The 19,875-nt window shown below is 38.4% G+C and overlaps 1 protein-coding gene across 1 annotated transcript; it reads right to left on the bottom strand.

The window, feature by feature from the left end:
* Window positions 1–1,204: 1,204 nt before the first annotated feature.
* On the bottom strand, window positions 1,205–18,324 carry LOC128056447 (cysteine-rich secretory protein 2-like). The gene is made up of 8 exons (XM_052649218.1): window positions 18,288–18,324; window positions 15,909–15,979; window positions 11,511–11,627; window positions 10,585–10,672; window positions 6,582–6,727; window positions 6,086–6,183; window positions 3,479–3,567; window positions 1,205–1,332 (listed from the first exon to the last, which is right to left on the bottom strand). The coding sequence occupies exons 1-8, from the start codon at window positions 18,322–18,324 to the stop codon at window positions 1,205–1,207; spliced, it is 774 nt and encodes a 257-aa protein (XP_052505178.1).
* Window positions 18,325–19,875: the final 1,551 nt, after the last annotated feature.

Genomic DNA, 19,875 nt, shown 5'->3' with positions numbered 1-19,875 from the left:
AGAGTGTGTGAAATATTAACAAAAATCACAAAATAAAGCTATACAAATGAAGAAGTCACTCCCCCCACACATTTATTCCTATCATTTTGACACTCCCCATCCCTCCCACCCACTTCTGCGCCCACCAGAACCAGTCCCTTTAGTTTCTGTACACTTTTCATACATTGCATGTACATTTTCCCACAAATGTGAAGGTATTGGGTTGGCCAAAAAGTTCATTACATAGTACAGAAAACCCAAACAAACGTTTTGGCCAACAAATACATGTGTATTTTTGTACTGACTTTTTTTTTTTTAACACAAAAAATAGGATACCAAATCAGTTAAGTGAAAGTGAAGCTGCTCAGTCATGTCCAACTCTTTGCAACCCCATGGACTGTAGCCTACCACGCTGCTCTGTCCATGGGATTTTTCCAGGCAAGAGTACTGGAGTGGGGTGCCATTGCCTTCTTCACAGGATCTTCCTGACCCAGGGATGGAACCTGCATCTCCCACATTGTAAGTGGACGCTTTACCGTCTGAGTGACCAGGGAAGTCCTACCAAGCCAGTTAGGAGGAGGTCAAAGTCAAAAAACAAAAAGCAAATGAGAATATAACTGATTCATTTTGCTATAATTATTGTTAAAATTTAATTTTATAGGCAGCTGTTTTCAGAAATTTTGCTTTGTCTTATTGTTTATCTGGGCTGAGTCTAACTAGGGTTATGTATAAATATTATAAAATATGATTTTATATTTTAGTTATTTAAAGCACATCCACATGTTTGCTTAGATAAGTTCTTTATTCTTTAAGTTGTTTGCTTTTGTTTAAAGAAGAGGTTGGAAAAATTAGGTAGATGTCAAGTTTTGAATTCATTCTAAGGAGTGACAATGTTATAGTCTTCTTTTTTTTGGCATGTTGTTTCAGGAAACGTAACTATTTTAATCCAGACTAAATCCTGTGGTTGTACAGCTTTCAAAATCTTCAATTTGATTCGGTTAATTAAAGGTAACGTGACAAGTTTGTATCAGTCCAAAGTTGTCATTGAAGACTATGCTATTTTTGTAAATTGCTATATGAAAGAGATCTCTGTAAACATCCAGGAGAAAAAAGGTTCATTACTGTTGGGAATCAAATGTGTATCTAACAGTCTCCCTCCTCGCATGTGTCAACTAAATGGTGCAGCTTTTCTCCATTTAGTCCCACACAAAGCAAATCGGGCATTTCAGTAAATTTTGCCTTCACACAGGCAAGTGGCCTTGCATTTTTCCTTGAGCAATTCGTGTTGACAGCCAGCTGTTTTCTTCAAGGAATCACAGTTACTGAGGAGATCTTCATACTCGCAAGTATTGGCTGTAACAAAACAGACGAGTTAACGCCATTATCGTTTTCCTCAGTAGCAACAAAGCAATCCACACATTCAAAGTGCACACACAAGGGAGTAAGACAGGATAAGCAAGTCAGGGTCACTTACACCATGAAGGGCCTTTCACTTCTTCAGGGACATACGAGGTGCCTTAGCTGAGTGCACTGATCAACCCACCACTTTTCATTTTGAACTTGGTGATATTCTTCTGAAATGAATTGACCTACTTTGCTTCCTTAGCGAAGAGTGTGAAATGAAAATACCTGCAGACTCTACTATGGGACATACCAGCCACACAGAGCTATTTAAACTTAAATTATTCTAAATTAGGTGAAATTAAAAATTTGGCCCCTTAATCGTACTAGCCACGGTGTTCAAAGCCCACTTGAGACCAGCAGCTACTGGTAAGCTAGTCTGGTAATGAGCACTGGCTGTTCTAAGTCTTGTCTCTTAGCCCTGTCCATTGTTCCTCATTCACTTTGCCAGTAACGCCGTCAAGACATTCAATTTCTTTATTTGGCTTCACTGAGTCTTAGTTGTGGCATGTAGGATCTAATTCCCTGGTCAGGGATCGAACCCAGGCCCCCCGCATTGGGAGGTTGGAGTCTTTAGCCACTGGGCTACCAGGCAAGTCCCTCAATTTCTTTTTAATTCATGTTTTTCAACAGTTTTCTAACTGAACTCCATCCAATAGTTTCTACACACCATTGCTAGAAAGCTCTTTATAAAACATTATTCTGACCTTGTTACTCTTGTTGAAAACCTTCGAATTGTGTGCTTATTGCTAATAGGAGAAATTCCCAGCTCCTTAGCATTCACTAGAGGTAGAGATATTCCACATTTTTTTAAGTTGATATTTTTCCTCTAGTTGATTTACAGTTCTGACATCATCAATATTCTGAATTCTAGTTCTGTAATTCAGTAAGAAGGACTGTGGACTATAGATGAACTCATTTGAAGGTAAAAACCTCAGAGAATGTCAACTCTACTGTTTGTAATAATTTTAATAAAAGTTTCCCAACTATAAAAAGCCAACAGCTATTTTTGTTTCAGATCATAACAACTTTAGAAATGACATTTATAACATTTATTTTAGTCCTTCCCTTTCAACAATGTTCATGGACTCTATGAACCAATATCAAAGTACAGGTTGGATTTTATCATTAAAATTGTGCATACAATCATGATTAAATTATAGGACTGTGATTATTTATTATGCTAATCACCATGCTTCCAATTATACTATAGAAAAAAATGCTAAATCATCATGAGGGACTCATTTGCACAAAAAGAAATATTTTGTTTGTGTAGACTGAGCTGTAATGTGGTCTCACATCCTTAAATTTATACATTTTGCTCTTTCAAAATGCAATCTTTGGTGTAATGGTATTAATGTTGATAAAACAAACTATCAGAAGCATGGATGTATAGCTGTTAATGAGCTCTCCACAGTCACAAAAACAAATGAATTCTAGATGTTCCATTTCATCCTACATGTGGTAATATAGGCACACCTCATTTTATTTCATTTCACTTTATTGTGCTCTGCAGATATTGTTTTGTTTTTTAAAAATTGAAGGTTTGTGGTGACCCTGCATCAAGCTAATCTATTAGAGTCATTTTTCTGAAAGTACTATTTATGTTAACTGAAGTACATTGGTTTTAGACATAATACTATTTTACACTTAATAGACCACAGGATGGTGTAAAATAGTTTTTATGTGCACTGACAAACCCCCAAATGTGTGTGACTTTCTGTAGAGTTATCTCTTTCTTGTAGTGAGGTATGTCTGTACTCTTTTCATTGCAAAAAATACGAAGGTTATTGAAGTGTGTAAAATCTTTACTTATACTCTGTTGAGTAATCATTTTGTCTTTTGCATAAAGACATTATTTAAATTTGTTAGGAGATTTCTTAATCCATAAAAAGAAAATTAAATACCAATTCTTTTTTTTTAACTAAAAAAAATTTTTTGGGACCACTTTGTGTGGCATGTGGGATCTTAGTTCCTTAACCAGGGATCAAACCCATGTTTCCTGCATTGAAGCATGGAGTCTTAACCATGAGACCACCAGAGAAGTCCCTAAATATAAATTCCTGACTATAATACAAGTTAATCATTTCACACTTACTGCATAATCCATTGTCACAGTTATCGGGGCAACTGCCACAAGGTGCTCCTTGTTGGTAAGGGGTATTCTTTTTACTCACGTTATTACCACTGCAATTTAAAACACACAGTGTTAAATATTTTTCACTTTGCTGTTTGGTTGCCAAGAGCAACATCAATCACTCAAGGTATGATAGATTATTAAATGTTTTTAGTTATGTTAACAAAACTGAAACATTACAATTCCCAACATGTAGATAATTTAGACAACATCCAAATTAAGGAGACGCTTCATACACATTGACCCATCTCCTTGACTCTAATTCTTCAGGCTGAGCAACTAAGTTGGCATAATTAGTTTAAAGCTTTCAGAGTACATTTTTGTGGCAACACTGTTTTAATCTCCCAGTTGTTGTTTAGTAGCTAAGTTGTGTCTAACTCTTTGTTACCCCATGGACGGTATCTTGCTAGGCTCCTCTGCCCATGGGATTTCCCAGGCAAAAATACTAGAGTGGGTAGCCTTTCCCTTCTCCAGGGAATCTTCCCAACCCAGGGACTGAACCGAGGTCTCCTGCATTGCAGGCAGATTCTTTACCATCTGAGCCACCAGAGAAGTCTCAGTCAAACTGGTAAGGCTGCTCACCTCAATGAGCTGACTAGGAGTAAATATATCCCTTACAGAGACAGGAGAAGGTCCTGGTGGTAGGGGGTTGCAGTATGAAAAAGAATACTCAATGTTACAATACAATTTTATATTTAAAAGGGGATAAATACCATAATTTCTCTACTATCAACTAGGGACAACAAATCTCCCATATATATATCACATTAAATATACATATTTTAAATTTCTAGATGATGTTCTGATACTTAAGTGATTTATGATGTGTATGTCTGTGGGCCTGAAAAGCTAGGGAAGGCTTGTGAGTTTCCAGAGGTGGTATGTGAGAGATGTTTATATTTGCTAAAAAAAGAACATTAGTTTTAAAAGTTTCAATAAATACCAATATCCTGGGTATAATCAATTACAGTGACAAATTTGTAATTCACTGATGATCATTATCCTATTGACTGTTTATGTAATTCATTGGAAAATACACGGGAATCCAAATCTCAGCAGTGTCAAGCGGGTCAAGGGCCCAAGGCAATGTATCTGCGTCTCAGGCTCCCTGCACAGAACACAGCAGTATGCGTGGTGGCTGCCCTTGGAGAAATGATGACACAGATACAAAAGTGTTCCCGAGGTTCTCTCACACCTGCTTTTCCTCATGATTCACGTCAACTCTCACTTCAAATGCCTGGCTCCAAATGCCTCGTCTCTCACAGCCAGGCAGTGAGTTTGGATATATTGTCCATCTTCCCCCCCATTTCTGTGTGGTCCTTCTATGTACAGTAGCTGTTCCATCAGCCCGCACGTCTTCTTCAGGAGGACCTGCTCTGTATGTGGGTGCAGATTCACTGTCTCCAGGGGAAGGGATCAGTTCAGCATCTTCTTAGGCCTCAATTGTCCTTCTCCAAATGACCTACCAATTCTGTTAATACTAAACTCCAATAGCTGTTTGCAGGAAAATGACTTTGGAGGCCATACTCCTCAAACAGGAAGTCCATGTGCCTGGTCACCTATGGTGGCTTAATCACTAAATCGTGTCTGACTCTGGTGACCCCCCATGGACTGTAACTCCGCAGACTCCTCCGTCCATGGGATTTTCCAGGCAATAATACAGGAGTGGGTTGCCATTTCCTTCTCCAGGGGATCTTCTCGTCCCAGGGATTGAACCCAGGTCTCCTGCATTGCAGGTGGTCTCCCGCATTGCAGGCAGAGTCTTTACCAACTGAGCCACCTACAGTATTAAGTAAATCCTGTAGGAGGCTTGGTTTTGGGGACCCCCTGCATGTAGTAGTAAAGAATTCCAAGTTTTAAAAGAAATCAAGACTAACAGATATCTTAAGGTTAGGTCTTCAATGTATTTGTAGGCTTTGTTCTGGATAACTTCAAACATTTTGCTTACTGAAAAGCATGTTTCCTGCTATAAATAAAGACGTTAAGGATTGTTCATAATGGAGTTTTTTGTGAAAACTTCTAAGAAACAAAAGCTTAAGCTGTCACCTTTTTTTGGACTCTGAAATGTATTAAAGATCTCTTGAAAAACCTTTGAGATCCCAAAGAATGAATCATTTCTAATGATGATAACGTGCATGGCTTTTAAGATAGGTAGGAGTTGGAATATTTTAGCAGAAAAGGCTGACACACTTTACTATCCTTTATCTTCTACTCCACTACTACCTCTTGCTTAGCCAACAAGCTTCCACTTTCCTAAGATGTGAAATTAGCAAGAATTATTGACACCAAATCTAGAGATTTGGTGCTCAGGGAATAACCTTGAGCTCTAGGGAAAGGGGATTGAGAGAAAAGACATCAGCTCATAACTGAGGAAAGTGTTTCAGGGACTGAGAACTCAATCTCTTCTCTGGTAAGCTGAATGTACCTCATTTTAAAAAGCATTTCCAGAAATTTATCCCTTCCCTTTATTGAAACAGGCCTTTTATTTTGATTGGTTAAATATAAGAGTATTTTAAAATATTAAATTGCCAATGAATTATTGGTATAAAGTTTAAAGTGTATACTTACGCAGGACAGTATTGGCAAACATAGTAGTATTTTAGACTCTCTTGATTGGGACAGTAGGCAATTCCACATCCAACACGGAAAGATGAATACCAGACAAGCTACAAATCCGTAAGAGAATACATGAGAGTACATTAAAGAAGAGGGGTAAATATTGAAGTGCAAATAACAGCAAATATAAAACAGCGACTCGTTCTTATGGAAAGCCTTATGGAAATATTTAAACCACTGAAACAAAGTCACAAACTTTACAAATATTAAATTCCATGTATATTCACTACCTTATCCATTTCTAATGCTGGACAAGTCACAGAATGTACTTCCCTGCTAAGAATTTTGCAGACCATGGTAAAAATGGTTTGAAATAAAATACCAGCCAGATGCCAGGATTCTATTATATTCAAGCTCTTCTAAACTGAACATTGGAGTTGGTCATCATTTGGAGAAGCTTTCTCTGTTAGAGCATTTGTGGCCAAAATTTTTCATTTGTTCTGCTTACCTGAGTATAATGTCCAACAATTGCACTGGCACTCTTTGGTCCTGAACCATAGACAAAATTGTGGTGCTCGTCAAACCAGCTTTGGATTGCATCTGACCAGGCCATAGGGTCACTTGACATGTACAGATTTTCACCACATTTTGTACCTAAGGAGGAACAGATCATCATGAAGACAAGCACAAAGCATGCCAAGACAAGGGAAGTCAACTATACGAACACAAGAATGTTACCCTTCAAACTCTGCCTATATGTTCTAACTGCAATACATTAAAAAAGCGCTTCCATTCCTAATCAATTACAAAGCTAAAGAGAAGACAGATCTACCTAGCCCACTGAGACTGGTCACAGCGTGCAACCTTTGAATAGGTCAAGAGCACTTTATTCTAACAAGGACCCACTGCATAGCACAGGGAACGATACTCAATATCTTGTAATAACTTAGAAGAGAATGTAGAAAAAAGAATACATATATTTATATATATATGTATATTTGAATCACCTTACTGTACATCTGAAACTAAGACAACATTGTAAATCAACTTTATTTCGATAAAAATGAAAACAAAACAAATCCTCCCCCTTCTGGACTGTCAAAGATGCCTTCTTTTTCACGCTAAATCCTTTATGTGTATAATGTGTGTACTTTCGGCTTTGTATTATAAGCTTGAGTAAGGCAGCAAACAACTTCTATTATTTCTTTCCTCTTACTCACCCTCAGTATCAGTAGTGATTGTTCACATATAAGAGCTAGAATAAAGATTTATGACTATGATTTGTGTAAACTTCAGAGAAAAAAAGTTTATAGGCAGTTTTTTATTTTTGGCTGTGGGCATGTGGGAATTTAGTTCTCCAAACAGGGGTTGAACCCAAGCCCCCTACATTGGAAGCTGTGAGTGTTAACCACCAGGAAGTCCCCAACAGATAGCCTTTAAGACCTCTAATCAAGAGGCAACTGATATCAGGAGGAAGACAACTTTCAAAACTTGTTGATCTTTCCTTAATCAATAAATCATAATGTCTCAAAGCCAAACCCTCCTCAGGGAGTTAGGCAGAAAGGACTTTGCAGAAGGTGACATCAGCAGAATGTTGGGACAGGAAGCTTTGGCCTCTCCTAGCCCCAACAGACACACTGACTCAGCAACAATTCATGAACTGATTGCCCTCATGAGAAATTAAGAAACAAATTTGAAGGCTTCATCCTCTGAAGGATATACAACTAGACTCCCTGACATCTGTAGGGAAATTGGAAAACCCTCTTGCAAGAGTCCCTACCCTCAGCACAGTGCCATATGATCAGAAGAGACTCCCTAGCTTCTAGTTTCTCCCAGGGGAGGGAAGGAGTTTGTTCATGCTTCTGGCAACCCAAATGTTCCAAGGGGACTCCCCATAGGGCTGGCTTCTGTTTTGCTAGTGTTGGAGTTCTAACAGTCAGGTCCAAAGGGAGATGGTGACTGGGCTGATAGATCCCATAACTCCTCCTGGGTCAGCGCCAGAGCAAACAGATGAAAAATCTTAGCTCTGAGCTCTACTCTGGGAGGTAGAGTTGACCAATGTGTACAGTGCTCCAATTCCTCTGGGGTTACCCAAAGAACTGGCACCTTCCTTGTCAGTCCTAGAGCATTTTCTTGCTCCCTAGGGGAGAACAGAGGTGGCAATTTGGATTGAGAGATATCATAACCCTTTTCTACAGCTCAGCACAGGATAAGCAAAGACCTCAACTGCCTGCTTCTCCCTGGGGAGGGAAGAAGTTGGTTTGCTTATCTGATGCCACACATTTTCCAGAGGCTGCCTGAGCAACTGCCTCCTGATTTGCCTGTTTTGGAATGCTCACAAGACCTAGCATAAATTTACGGTCTGGGGCTAGTAAGAATAGAGACAGAGATTTGGGCTGGCGGTTGCCATAACTTTCCTTCCTGGTTCAACACAGAGTGAGCAAACAAAATACCCTAGTGGCCAGCCTTTCCCTGGGGAGAGAGAGAAGTGGATGGAATGTCCAGAAGTCCTTTATTTTTTTTCCCCCTGAGAGCTTCCTGAGGAAATGATTGAGAATCTTTTCTGACCACAATGGACTTGAAGAGGCATTTTTCCAAAGATAATGTACAAATGGCCAACAGGCATATGCAAAGGGACTCAAAAGTCAGTAATCATCAGGAAAATGCAGATCAAAACCAGAGTGAAATATATAACCTTACCCCTGTTCAAGATGTTATTAAAACAAACAAACAAAAAGACAGCACGTGATAGCAAGGATGTGGATAAACTGGAATCCTTGTATATCCTGCTGGTGAGAATGCAAAATGGTACAGTTGCTGTGAGAAATAGTATGGAGCTTCCTCAAAAAATTAAAAGTAGAACTATCAAATGATCCAGCAGTCCTGAGTTTGAGTATTTATCCACAGGAACTGAAATCAGGATCTCCAGGAGATATTTGCACTATTATGTTCATTGCAGTACTATTCATGACAGCTAAGATGTGGGAAAAACGTAAGGGTTCATCAACAGATGAATAGATAAACAAAACGTGGTCTATACATACAGTGGAATATCATTCATCCTTAGAAAAGAAGGAAATTCTACAACATGCAAACAGCACGGATCAGCCCTGAGAACATTACGCTAAGTGAAATTACCTAGTCACAGAAAGACAACTAGTGCCTGATTCCATCCTTGTGAAGTATCTCATAGAATCTAACAGTGGCACGGTGGTTGCTGGGCTTGGGGGAAGGGAGAATGGGGAGTTACTAAACAATGGGCATAAACTTTCAGGGAAACTAGATGAATAAGTTCTAGATATCTGATGGACAACAAGGAATCTGTAGTTGCCAATACTGTATTACACATTTAAACATTTCTTAAGAGAGTAGATCGCATGTTGAGTCTTTACTATCATAATATCTTTTTTAAAAATGGAAAAAAATGTGTCCTTACCACAAAAAAGAATTTGACAAAGAAATAAGTGCCTTGTAGTCCAGAAAATTTTCCCTACCTTTTTTAGCCCTCATTTAATATTTACACTTTGGTGACTTGAAATACAATGTCTGTGTGCTCCTTAAAGAGAGTATAAAACGTTTGTGAATATCTCCTTTAATAGGGAAAGACAGAAACTAAGAATCTAACAGTAAACTTGGATTTTTAAGGCCATTTGTTCCAATATTCTACTGAATGCAGTCACTTCTTGTAATTTCATCATAATGCTTGCATCCAATAATATAAACAATAATAATTCTGCTGAAATAACAGGTAAGCTATTCACTGCTTTTAAACTGGGCTTGTCTATGTACATATCATGCTTGATAATGTAAAATATTTTATGTAATGTTTATGCATACAAGTTTTTTTTCTTCCATGGTTTTTATGATCCTTGATATGTCTTTTTTTTTGAGTCTATTATTCTATACATTATAGGCACATAGTCTATATGAAATATTTGACAGTTTGTTATCAGAAATGTATAAAATGAATCAACACACCCAAAATATCAATCCTGATTTTAAAAAGCTTATATATTTTTAGTGTAAAATTTAGGAACAATTCAACATATTTTAATACATTCTGGGAATGCAAAATAAATGGATTTCAAAACACCAAACAGCTACACAAAAAAGGCAAAGGGTGAGAAATTAGGAAGCCTGGTTAATTTTTCAACGTATGACACTCTTTCCTGTTATGTTTTTCATAATACATTCCTTCACATCCTTATTTTTTAGTCTTGAAAATTGGAAAAATGATTATGCATGGCCTCTTTACCATGAGCTGGTCAAGAGGAACAAATGAGATGCTGCTTAAGAAATAAATCTGTATAATGGAAACAACCAACAAACACAATATAGTACTTTCTTGTGTACTAGTATGTATCTCTCTATATACAGACACTTTATTTTAAACATACAGCCATATATTTATTCACAAAGTCTTCTTAGTACACTGCCACAGAGTGGTCTATCTTATGCGTCCAGTATTTTCTTTACTCATTTATTCAGAAAACATTTATTGATTTACGTACTGGTCTTTCGTTCATTTGGATCGCTGTGTTCTAAAGTGCACTTGTTTGCCCACTTCTGGGCATTTGCTGTCGCTTCTCTGCTCCATTCCTAAACGTCCCAAGAAAAACAAAATGCACAAAGATTCAACTCCAATGAAGTACACGCTTTAAAATCTGATTGGTAGGCTGATTTTGCACTACTTTAAAACTTCTGTAGATATGCTAGGTTGGCCAAAAAGTTATATTATCATCTAAGTTATAACATTATCTAATTGTCATTGGTATTAAAATATCTTTTTATTTGCATATGTGTGTCTTTATCTGCCCCAGTGCCAGCTACCATACAAAGATAAGTCCCCAGGTGATATATTTAACGAAAGAAACACCTAAGATAATACAATATTGTCTGACTATGATAGCATAGCAGGCACACCTAAGATCTTTTAGTAATGGTGCTACTCTTAATACTAATTAACATGCGAGGGAGCGTAACTACATTTCAATGGTAATAAGCAGACGCAGGTTATTGCCAATTCCATTTGAAGCCCACTGTGTCCATATGGGAGGTGATAGTTTTTATGGACTATTTCCTGGAAAATGGGGTGTTATAATATTCACCCTAAAAGGCATTGATCCTGAAAGATAGATTTGTTCATTTTCGACTGAGGAAGATAGTGAACAAAAAAAATGTAATGACTTCACATTTGATGTCTGAAGATTTGGCTTCTAGGGCTGCCTCCCAATTTCATTGTCTTATTACTTTGACAAGCTATTCAACCATTATAAACGGAAACTCATTTCTGCCCTGCCCATGACACAGCTAAATGAAATAAAAAAATAGAGACGGAAATTTGTAAGCCACAAAATTTTTAAGACAGGCCAGTTACCAGCTGCTTACTCTTACCAACTGTGGCTCACACTACTTTCTTTATATTCCTGCTTCTTACCATCTTTAGCATGTTGCTGGCAGGTGGAGAGACTGATTTCCTTAGTTCATTGTGTTTATTTACAATTTCTCTTTGGACTTGAGTTTGAGTGGTTATCAAAGCAGTAAAGGATGGATCCTAAAGGAAAAGAAAAGTAAGGTTATTTTTAAAAACATTTTTTAAAAATTGCATTTAAGAGGCAATAAGTTAATTTAAGGAACCAGGGATTACTTTACAAAATGTTCCATTCAGGACACTGTGAATTGGTAAGCACTGTCAATGAACTGAGTCAAAGTAATGACAAATAGGAAAGAGATAGCTTGAAGCTTTGAGAATGGGGATCTAATTCATGGCATGACAAATTGAAAACTCTTTTGAACCACAAATGCCAATTTTGAGTTTCAGGGGAACTCTCAAAGTGATTTTTCTCAATATACGAGTGATAGTGCTTTATAATATTTTATAATTTGCCTACAAAAGCATACAACAAGAACATTAAGGCAGATTTATTTGCATGCTGCAGTAGGGGGATAAGAGCGGGACTCAAGACTCACCCTGGACTTTAAGGGTAAGTTTGACCTGATATGGTATCAGTTCTTAGAGAAGGAATGTCTTTCAGTTCAGTGCAGTCGCTCAGTCGTGTCCAACTCTTTGCAACTCCATGAATCACAGCACGCCAGGCCTCCCTGTCCATCACCAACTCCTGGAGTTCACTCAAACTCATGTCCATCAAGTCGGTGATGCCATCCAGCCATCTCATCCTCTGTCGTCCCCTTCTCCTCCTGCCCCCAATCCCTCCCAGCATAAGAGTCTTTTCCAATGAGTCAGCTCTTCACATGAGGTGGCCAAAGTACTGGGGTTTCAGCTTTAGCATCATTCCTTCCAAAGAAATCCCAGGGCTGATCTCCTTCATAATGGACTGGTTGGATCTCCTTGCAGTCCAAGGGACTCTCAAGAGTCTTCTCCAACACCACATTTCAAAAGCATCAATTATTCAGCGCTCAGCTTTCTTATAGCCCAACTCTCACATCCATACATGACCACAGGAAAAACCATAGTCTTGACTAGACGGACCTTTGTTGGCAAAGTAATGTCTCTGCTTTTTAATATGCTGTCTAGGTTGGTCATAATTTTCCTTCCAAGGAGTAAGCGTCTTTTAATTTCATGGCTGCAATCAACATCTGCAGTGATTTTGGAGCCCCCCAAAATAGTTTGACACTGTTTCCACTGTTTCCCCATTTATCTGCCATGAAGTGATGGGACCAGATGCCATGATCTTAGTTTTCTGAATGTTGAGTTTTAAGCCAACTTTTTCACTCTCCACTTTCACTTTCATCAAGAGGCTTTTTAGTTCCTCTTCACTTTCTGCCATAAGGGTGGTGTCATCTGCATATCTGAAGTTATTGATATTTCTCCCAGCAATCTTCCAGCTTGTGCTTCTTCCAGCCCAGCATTTCTCATGATGTACTCTGCATATAAGTTAAATAAGCAGGGTGACAGTATACAGCCTTGATGTACTCCTTTTCCTGTTTGGAACCAGTCTGTTGTTCCATGTCCAGTTCTAACTGTTTCTTCCTGACCTGCATATAGGTTTCTCAAGAGGCAGGTCAGGTGGTCTGGTATTTCCATCTCTTTAAGAATTGTCCACAGTTTATTGTGATCCACACAGTCAAAGGCTTTGGCATAGTCAATAAAGTCAATAAATGTCTTTAGATCAATAATGTTTAGGGTCAGTCAAAGTGCATTCAATATTCTAGTAAAATGATTCTGTTATAGGTAGATTTTATGGAATCACTCAAAAGACCCCATTAAAAAAAATCTCTAAGGCCATTTGGAGGAAGCAAAACCTTCCAATCAGTGTAGCATTCCTGGCTTTGTTCCTTTTAGTAACAGAAATATAATTGATAGGGTATTAAACCAGGTGCAGATATTCTTGGTGTATCATTGTGTGTGAGTGCTGGGGGTGGGTTGAGTCCTAAACCTGGAGATGGAGTAGGGTGTGTGAATTGTTCCCACAAGGTCTAACAATTGGATAGCCTAAATTTACAAAAAAGGCTGGTATTACATGAGCATGGGTAAAATTTTGAAGTGTAAGTCTGAACAGATGGGGTACTTTGTTTATTTTCCCTTGACACCTTGGGATAAGTTATTCTCTGCTCCTCTAGTACTGAGTCCCATCAGTTCAGTTCAGTCACTCAGTCGTGTCCGACTCTTTGAGACTGCATGGACTGCAGCACACCAGGCCTCCCTGTCCATCACCAGCTCCTGGAGTTCACTCAAACTCATGTTCATTGAGTCGTTGATGCCATTCAACCATCTCATCCTCTGTTGTCCCCTTCTCTTCCTGCCTTCAATCTTTCCCAGCACCAGGGTTTTTTCAAATGAGTCAGTTCTTCACATCAGGTACCCAAAGTATTGGAGCTTCAGTTTCAGCATCAGTCCTTCCAATGAACACCCAGGACTGATCTCCTTCAGGATGGACTAGTTGGATCTCCTTGCAGTCCAAGGGACTCTCAAGAGTCTTCTCCAACACCACAGTTCAAAAGCATCAATCTTTGGCACTCAGCTTTCTTTATAGTCCAACTCTCACATACATGCATGACTACTGGAAAAACCATAGCTTTGACTAGGCGGACCTTTGTTGGCAAAGTAATGTCTCTGCTTTTTAGTATGCTGTCTAGCTTTTTAGTATGCTTTGTCATAGCTTTCCTTCCAAGGAGCAAGCATCTCTTAATTTCATGGTTGCAGTCACCATCTGCAGTGATTTTGGAACCACTCCCCCCTCCTCCAAAAAAAAAAGTTTATCACTGTTTCAATTGTTTCTCACCTATTTGACATGAAGTGATGGGACCAGATGCCATAATCTTAGTTTTTTGAATGTTGAGTTTTAAGCCAACTTTTCACTCTCCTCTTTCACTTTCATCAAGAGGCTCTTTAGTAATTCTTCACTTTCTGCCATAAGGGTGGTGTCATCTGCATTTCTGAAGTTATTGATATTTCCCCTGGAAATCTTGATTCCAGTTTGTGCTTCATCCAGCCCAGCATTTTGCATGATGTACTCTGCATATAAGCTAAATAAGCAGGGTGACAATATACAGCCTTGACATACTCCTTCCCCAATTTGGAACCAGTCTGTTCCATGTTTAACTGTTGTTTGTTGACCTGTATACACATTTCTCAGGAGGCAGGTAAGGTGGTCTGGTATTCCCATATCTTGAAGAATTTTCCACAGTTCGTTGTGATCCACACAGTCTAAGGCTTTGATGTAGTCAACAAAGCAGATGTTTTTCTGAAATTGGTTGCTTTTTTTGATGATCCAGTGGATGTTGGCAATTTGATCTCTGGTTCCTCTGCCTTTTCTAAATCCAGATTGAACATCTGGAAGTTCTTGGTTCATGTACTGTTGAAGCCTGGCTTGGAGAATTTTGAGCATTACTTTGCTAGCATGTGAGATGAAAGTTACGACCAACCTAGACAGCATATTAAAAAGCAGAGACTCATGCTTTTTAATGCATCATCGACTCAATGGACATGAGTTTGGGGTAGGCTCTGGGAGTTGGAGTTGGACAGGGAGGCCTGGCGTGCCTCCTCGTTCATGGGGTCGCAAAGAGTTGGACACGACTGAGCGACTGAACTGAACTGAACTGAGATGAGTGCAGTTGGGTAGTAATTAGAACATTCTTTGGCACTGAGTCCCCTCAAAGCTCTGAAAACACTATGAACATGGGTCTGACTGCATTTTATCACCACCATCTCATCATGCGTCCATTTCTCCCATCTGCTTATTATGTTCCAAAGGACAGGGACCAATACTGAGTGAAAAATGAATCCAATGACATGTGTCTTTATTAGAGACACAGAGAGGAGAAGGCGATGTGAAGACAGAGGCAGAGATGGCAGTGATGTAGCCACAAGCCAAGGACACCAAGGACTGGTAGGAACCCCAGAAGCTAGGAGAGAGACACCAAACAGACTTCCTCTCTGATCCTCCAGAGGGAGCACGGCCCTGCTGATACCTGGATGTCACAATTCTGGCCTTCAGAACTGTGAGAGAATAGATTTCTATGTGCACAGCCACCTGTTCATGTCTTTACAACAACCCCAAAGACCTACTACATTAATTTTCCAGATCATTTCATCATGTACCCAATATAAAAATACTGAAATATATATATTTTTAAATACTAAATCTTTGACATTTGGTCCATATTTTGGCTTGTTATGGAAAAGTCACATTTCAAGTCTTCACAACAGCCTTGTGTGACTGATAGCATCCTTAAGCTTTCATCTAGATAATTAAGTTCTTTGAGCTATGGGTGGGTACTCTGTGATGTACCAGACACTCACTTTTTCCACTCTCCACTTCTCACTTTTTCTCATCCCAAAGAGTTCTGGAGAGATTTTTGACTTGAACCTTACCTTTCCTTCGGTGGGGAAAGATGGCAGCAGCACAGCGGTCAGAAACAGCACCACTGGGAGTAAAGCCATTGCTAGGAAGTAAGTCAAAGAGAACACAGATCTGCATCAAAACGTGTAGTACAGGGACCTCTGACAAAGACGGAAGAACGAAGGTAATGATATTGGTTATTTCAACTGAGCGGTGATTCCCAAATTCATAAGTAATATAACAAGAGAGAACTACCAGACGGTGCCGGAGGAATCATAGTGGAACCACCCCATCTCTGATAGAAACAATAAGCTAAAGAACGTGACAGTTGCCTTTGAATTACACCTGTAAAGGCAAGGGACATACTGTCTTTCTTTCTGCCCAGTTCTATTGCTCCTGAACTCATCGGAAAGAAAATATGGGGAAAAAAACCAATTTCTTCACAGATAATTATGATCCTGCATTGATTATTGCAGGCAAGAGGAGAAGGGGATGACAGAGGATAAGATGGTTGGAGGGCATAAGTGATTCAATGGATATGAGCAAGCTTCAGGAGATGGTGAAGGACAGAAAAGCCTGGTGTGCTACAGTTCACACGGTTGCAAGGAGTCAGACACAACTGAGCAACAGAACAATAGCAACAATTGATTATTCAGTTCAATTTTGGGGAAAGCTTATTTTCAGTGTATACCATCTTTTAGTTTTCCTCTTCTCTATGAAAACTAGATATTTGTTCCTTTTATTTACAAGCAACTCTAATCAAGATTTCAGGGTTGTGACTACACAGAAATAAATGTACAAATACTTTATTAGCAGTTATTTCTCCAACAGAGGCATTAGAAGTGCTGTTTATTTTTTTCCTTAGACTTGTCTATATTATCAAATTTCCCAGTATAGAAAAAATGCAAATAGAACAAATGTACTGAAAGTCCAGGCTGTTCAAATCTGCTGAATCCATGATAAGGTAGAAAGGTGGTTTAGTATCTTTTATTAACTTTTAAAATCACACTTAGGACTGGGTTGCCCAGGTGTCAAAAAACTACACTTTATCACCATCATTTCATCATGCGTCCATTTCTTCCTCAATGTGCCAAAAAATCCTTGGTCCTTTAGATGAAGCAACGAGAACTAAGTTTAGGAAGAACTCATATTCCCTCTCTGTGGAAGAGCTAGAAGCCTTAAACAAATATTGAAAATATATTTGCTCTACTTATGACGAAGGTTGGAAGCTGGGACGAGCATAACAAAGGGTTATGAGCGTTTACTGAGTGCCCAAGGCTGGGAACGGATGACGAAGGGTCAATACACCTGGCCTTGAGGCATTCGAAGGCTTCCTTCTGACCACCTGTTTCTGAGAGCAAGGACTGTTGTTTCATGATAAGACTCCCTTTAGAGTCTCGCCAAAGCTATGTTATGGCTTGGGCGGTGGGAACTGTATTTTATGCTTGAATGCTTTAATGTTTATCTGGAATGGCTACGTGCAAGCCAGCCTTATGCTCTATTTCCTGAAAATTACAAAACTACACAATTGGATAATAAACTTTGTCAGTCCACGAGAGGCTGTCCCTGAGTGTCCTTTTCAGAGTGCGGTTCTCTGAGCCTTACAACTGGCGCCCAACGTGGGGCTCAAAACAACAGACTAATTTTAAAAAAGGGCCACACTCCTACAAAAGCAAAGTAAACAAAATGGGACATCAGACAAATAAAATTCCTTTTGTTCATCTCATACATCATTTCTTAAAACAATACGGGGTTAATCTGCCTAAAAAAACAGTTAACTAGCTGTTACCAGACAGTGGTTAAATATAATCCATGGTTTCCAAAAAAAAAAAAAAACAACACCATAGATTTACAAACTTAGACCAAAATAAAAAATAATGTTTTAAAAACTTATAGACAGGAGATAAAGATTCCCCCACAATGGTGGGTAACTTAGTCTCTTTTACGGGCTGTTATAAAACAATTAGATGGCTCAAAAAAAGATTTGAGGTTAAAACTGTCCGATCCCTACATAAATGTAAATTAAAAAAAAAGATCTATCAGAGGTTTTAAATTAAAAAAATGTCATGCTAGAACAGATTACAGACAAACAAGAGTCACAGGCGCTGAAAGCAGTTAAACAATCAACTTTGCCAGAAGCCCCTGATCCGCCTTTACCTTGCTTTTCGGGAGCTCATATTAACAAGCCTTTAACACCGGCCCTTCCACCCGCTGCAACGCTGTCCGCTGCTGCTACTGCTCCCCTATTTCCTAACATTCCTCCTCGGGACATGCCTCTGTGCGTGGGCTTTTCCGGTCCAACTTAATAATCCTCAACCTAGACATAATCACTGACAATCACCTGATTTTGGTTTGCTCACGCAATTCAAAAAGATGTGTATGTTATATAGACCTACCTCACCCTACTATACAAAATTTCTTAAGGGCTGGGCAAATCAATGGCTTCATATACATTTTTTTACAGTTGCTAAAATACTTATGACTCCACAACAACTACTACAATGGCAAATGTGGGTCACAGATAAAGCCAAATTAATCTTACAAAAACAACAAAACAAAAAAAATCCTGCTAGGCTAAATTTTAAAATTCTCACCGACACCAGAGCTATGGCTAAAACTGCTGCACAATTACAATTTGTACAGCCGCCCATGTTATACTAGATTAAAAAAATAGCTATCAAAACATGGGCTAAAATCGACAGTTCCACCTCTGATAGGTCTTTTATAAAAATATTACAGAGACCAACTAAAAAATATGCTCAATTTATTGATAAATTAAAAGAGGCCATTGATTACAGTCTTAAAGATACATCTTTGCAAAAAATCATTTTAAAACAACTGGCTTTTGATAATGCTAATAAAAATTGTCAGGCTATTATCAGACCTATTAAAAAACAAAAAAGAGTTATAAAATACTTAAAAGCCTACAAAAATGTAGAGACGATTCAACATAAAGCTAAAATAGCCGCTTTAAAAACCTTAACTATTTTCCAAAAGTCTAAAGTTAAATGTTTTAACTACGACAAGCCAAGACACATGCAAAAACAGTATCACTTGCCTCGACAAACAGGTCTCTCTCCTGACAAAAAAAGGGCTATTAAAACAAAGCCCCCCGGGCTCTGCCCAAGATATTAAAAAAAAATCATTGACTAAATAAATGCCACTCCAAATTTGATAAACAAGATAATACTTTACCCATTCAGACACCTCCTTCTAAAAACTAAAACAGGGGCTCTCCTCTAGCCCCGTTAAACAAAAAAGACGACCAAATATTACTAAATTAACAGCAGCTACCAGACATAACACGTGTATAGACATTTCTGCTCCCCGAGATATAAAATTATTAATGATAAATAATCCTATAAAAATGTTATTTTGGTCCTATACCAAAAAAATACTGTAGGCCTCCTGTTGAGACAAAACAACACCACCATGCGTGAGATAATTGTACATAGTGAGATCATTGATAAAAATTACACAGATAAAATTACAATAATGTTACATGTGACTCATAACTTCTATTTACAAAAAGGTGACAGATTTGCTCAGCTATTGCTATTACCTTATGTGCCCCCAACTTAATAAAAAAACAAACACCAAAACAGGTGGCTTTAAAAATACCAGTGTTACTACAGCCCTTTCTACTGTTATAAAAAAAATCAATAGGCCCATGTTAAAATTAAAAAAAAAAAAACTTTAAAAAAAATGTTAGACACTGGGACAAATATTTCCATCATAAAAACAAAAAAATGGCCTTCAAATTGGCCTACAATTTTAGCCTCACACCAGTTAGTGAAAATAAAAACTACAAATACAGCTCAAACTTAAGTTAGTTTATCTTACTTACAAGCCCTAGGCCCTGATCAATTAGTCACTTACATTAAACCATACATTGCCCCATTACCATTAAATTTGTGAAAAAGAAAAAAAAAAAAACAACTTTCTACAACAAGCTCAAACGACTATACAATTAAATAAACCTTTTTCTTAAGGGTCACT

Source organism: Budorcas taxicolor, chromosome 11 (assembly GCF_023091745.1).
Source record: "Budorcas taxicolor isolate Tak-1 chromosome 11, Takin1.1, whole genome shotgun sequence".
NCBI lineage: Eukaryota > Metazoa > Chordata > Mammalia > Artiodactyla > Bovidae > Budorcas > Budorcas taxicolor.
Note: the sequence above shows the minus strand (reverse complement) of the source record. Positions and strands in the feature narration are given on the sequence as shown.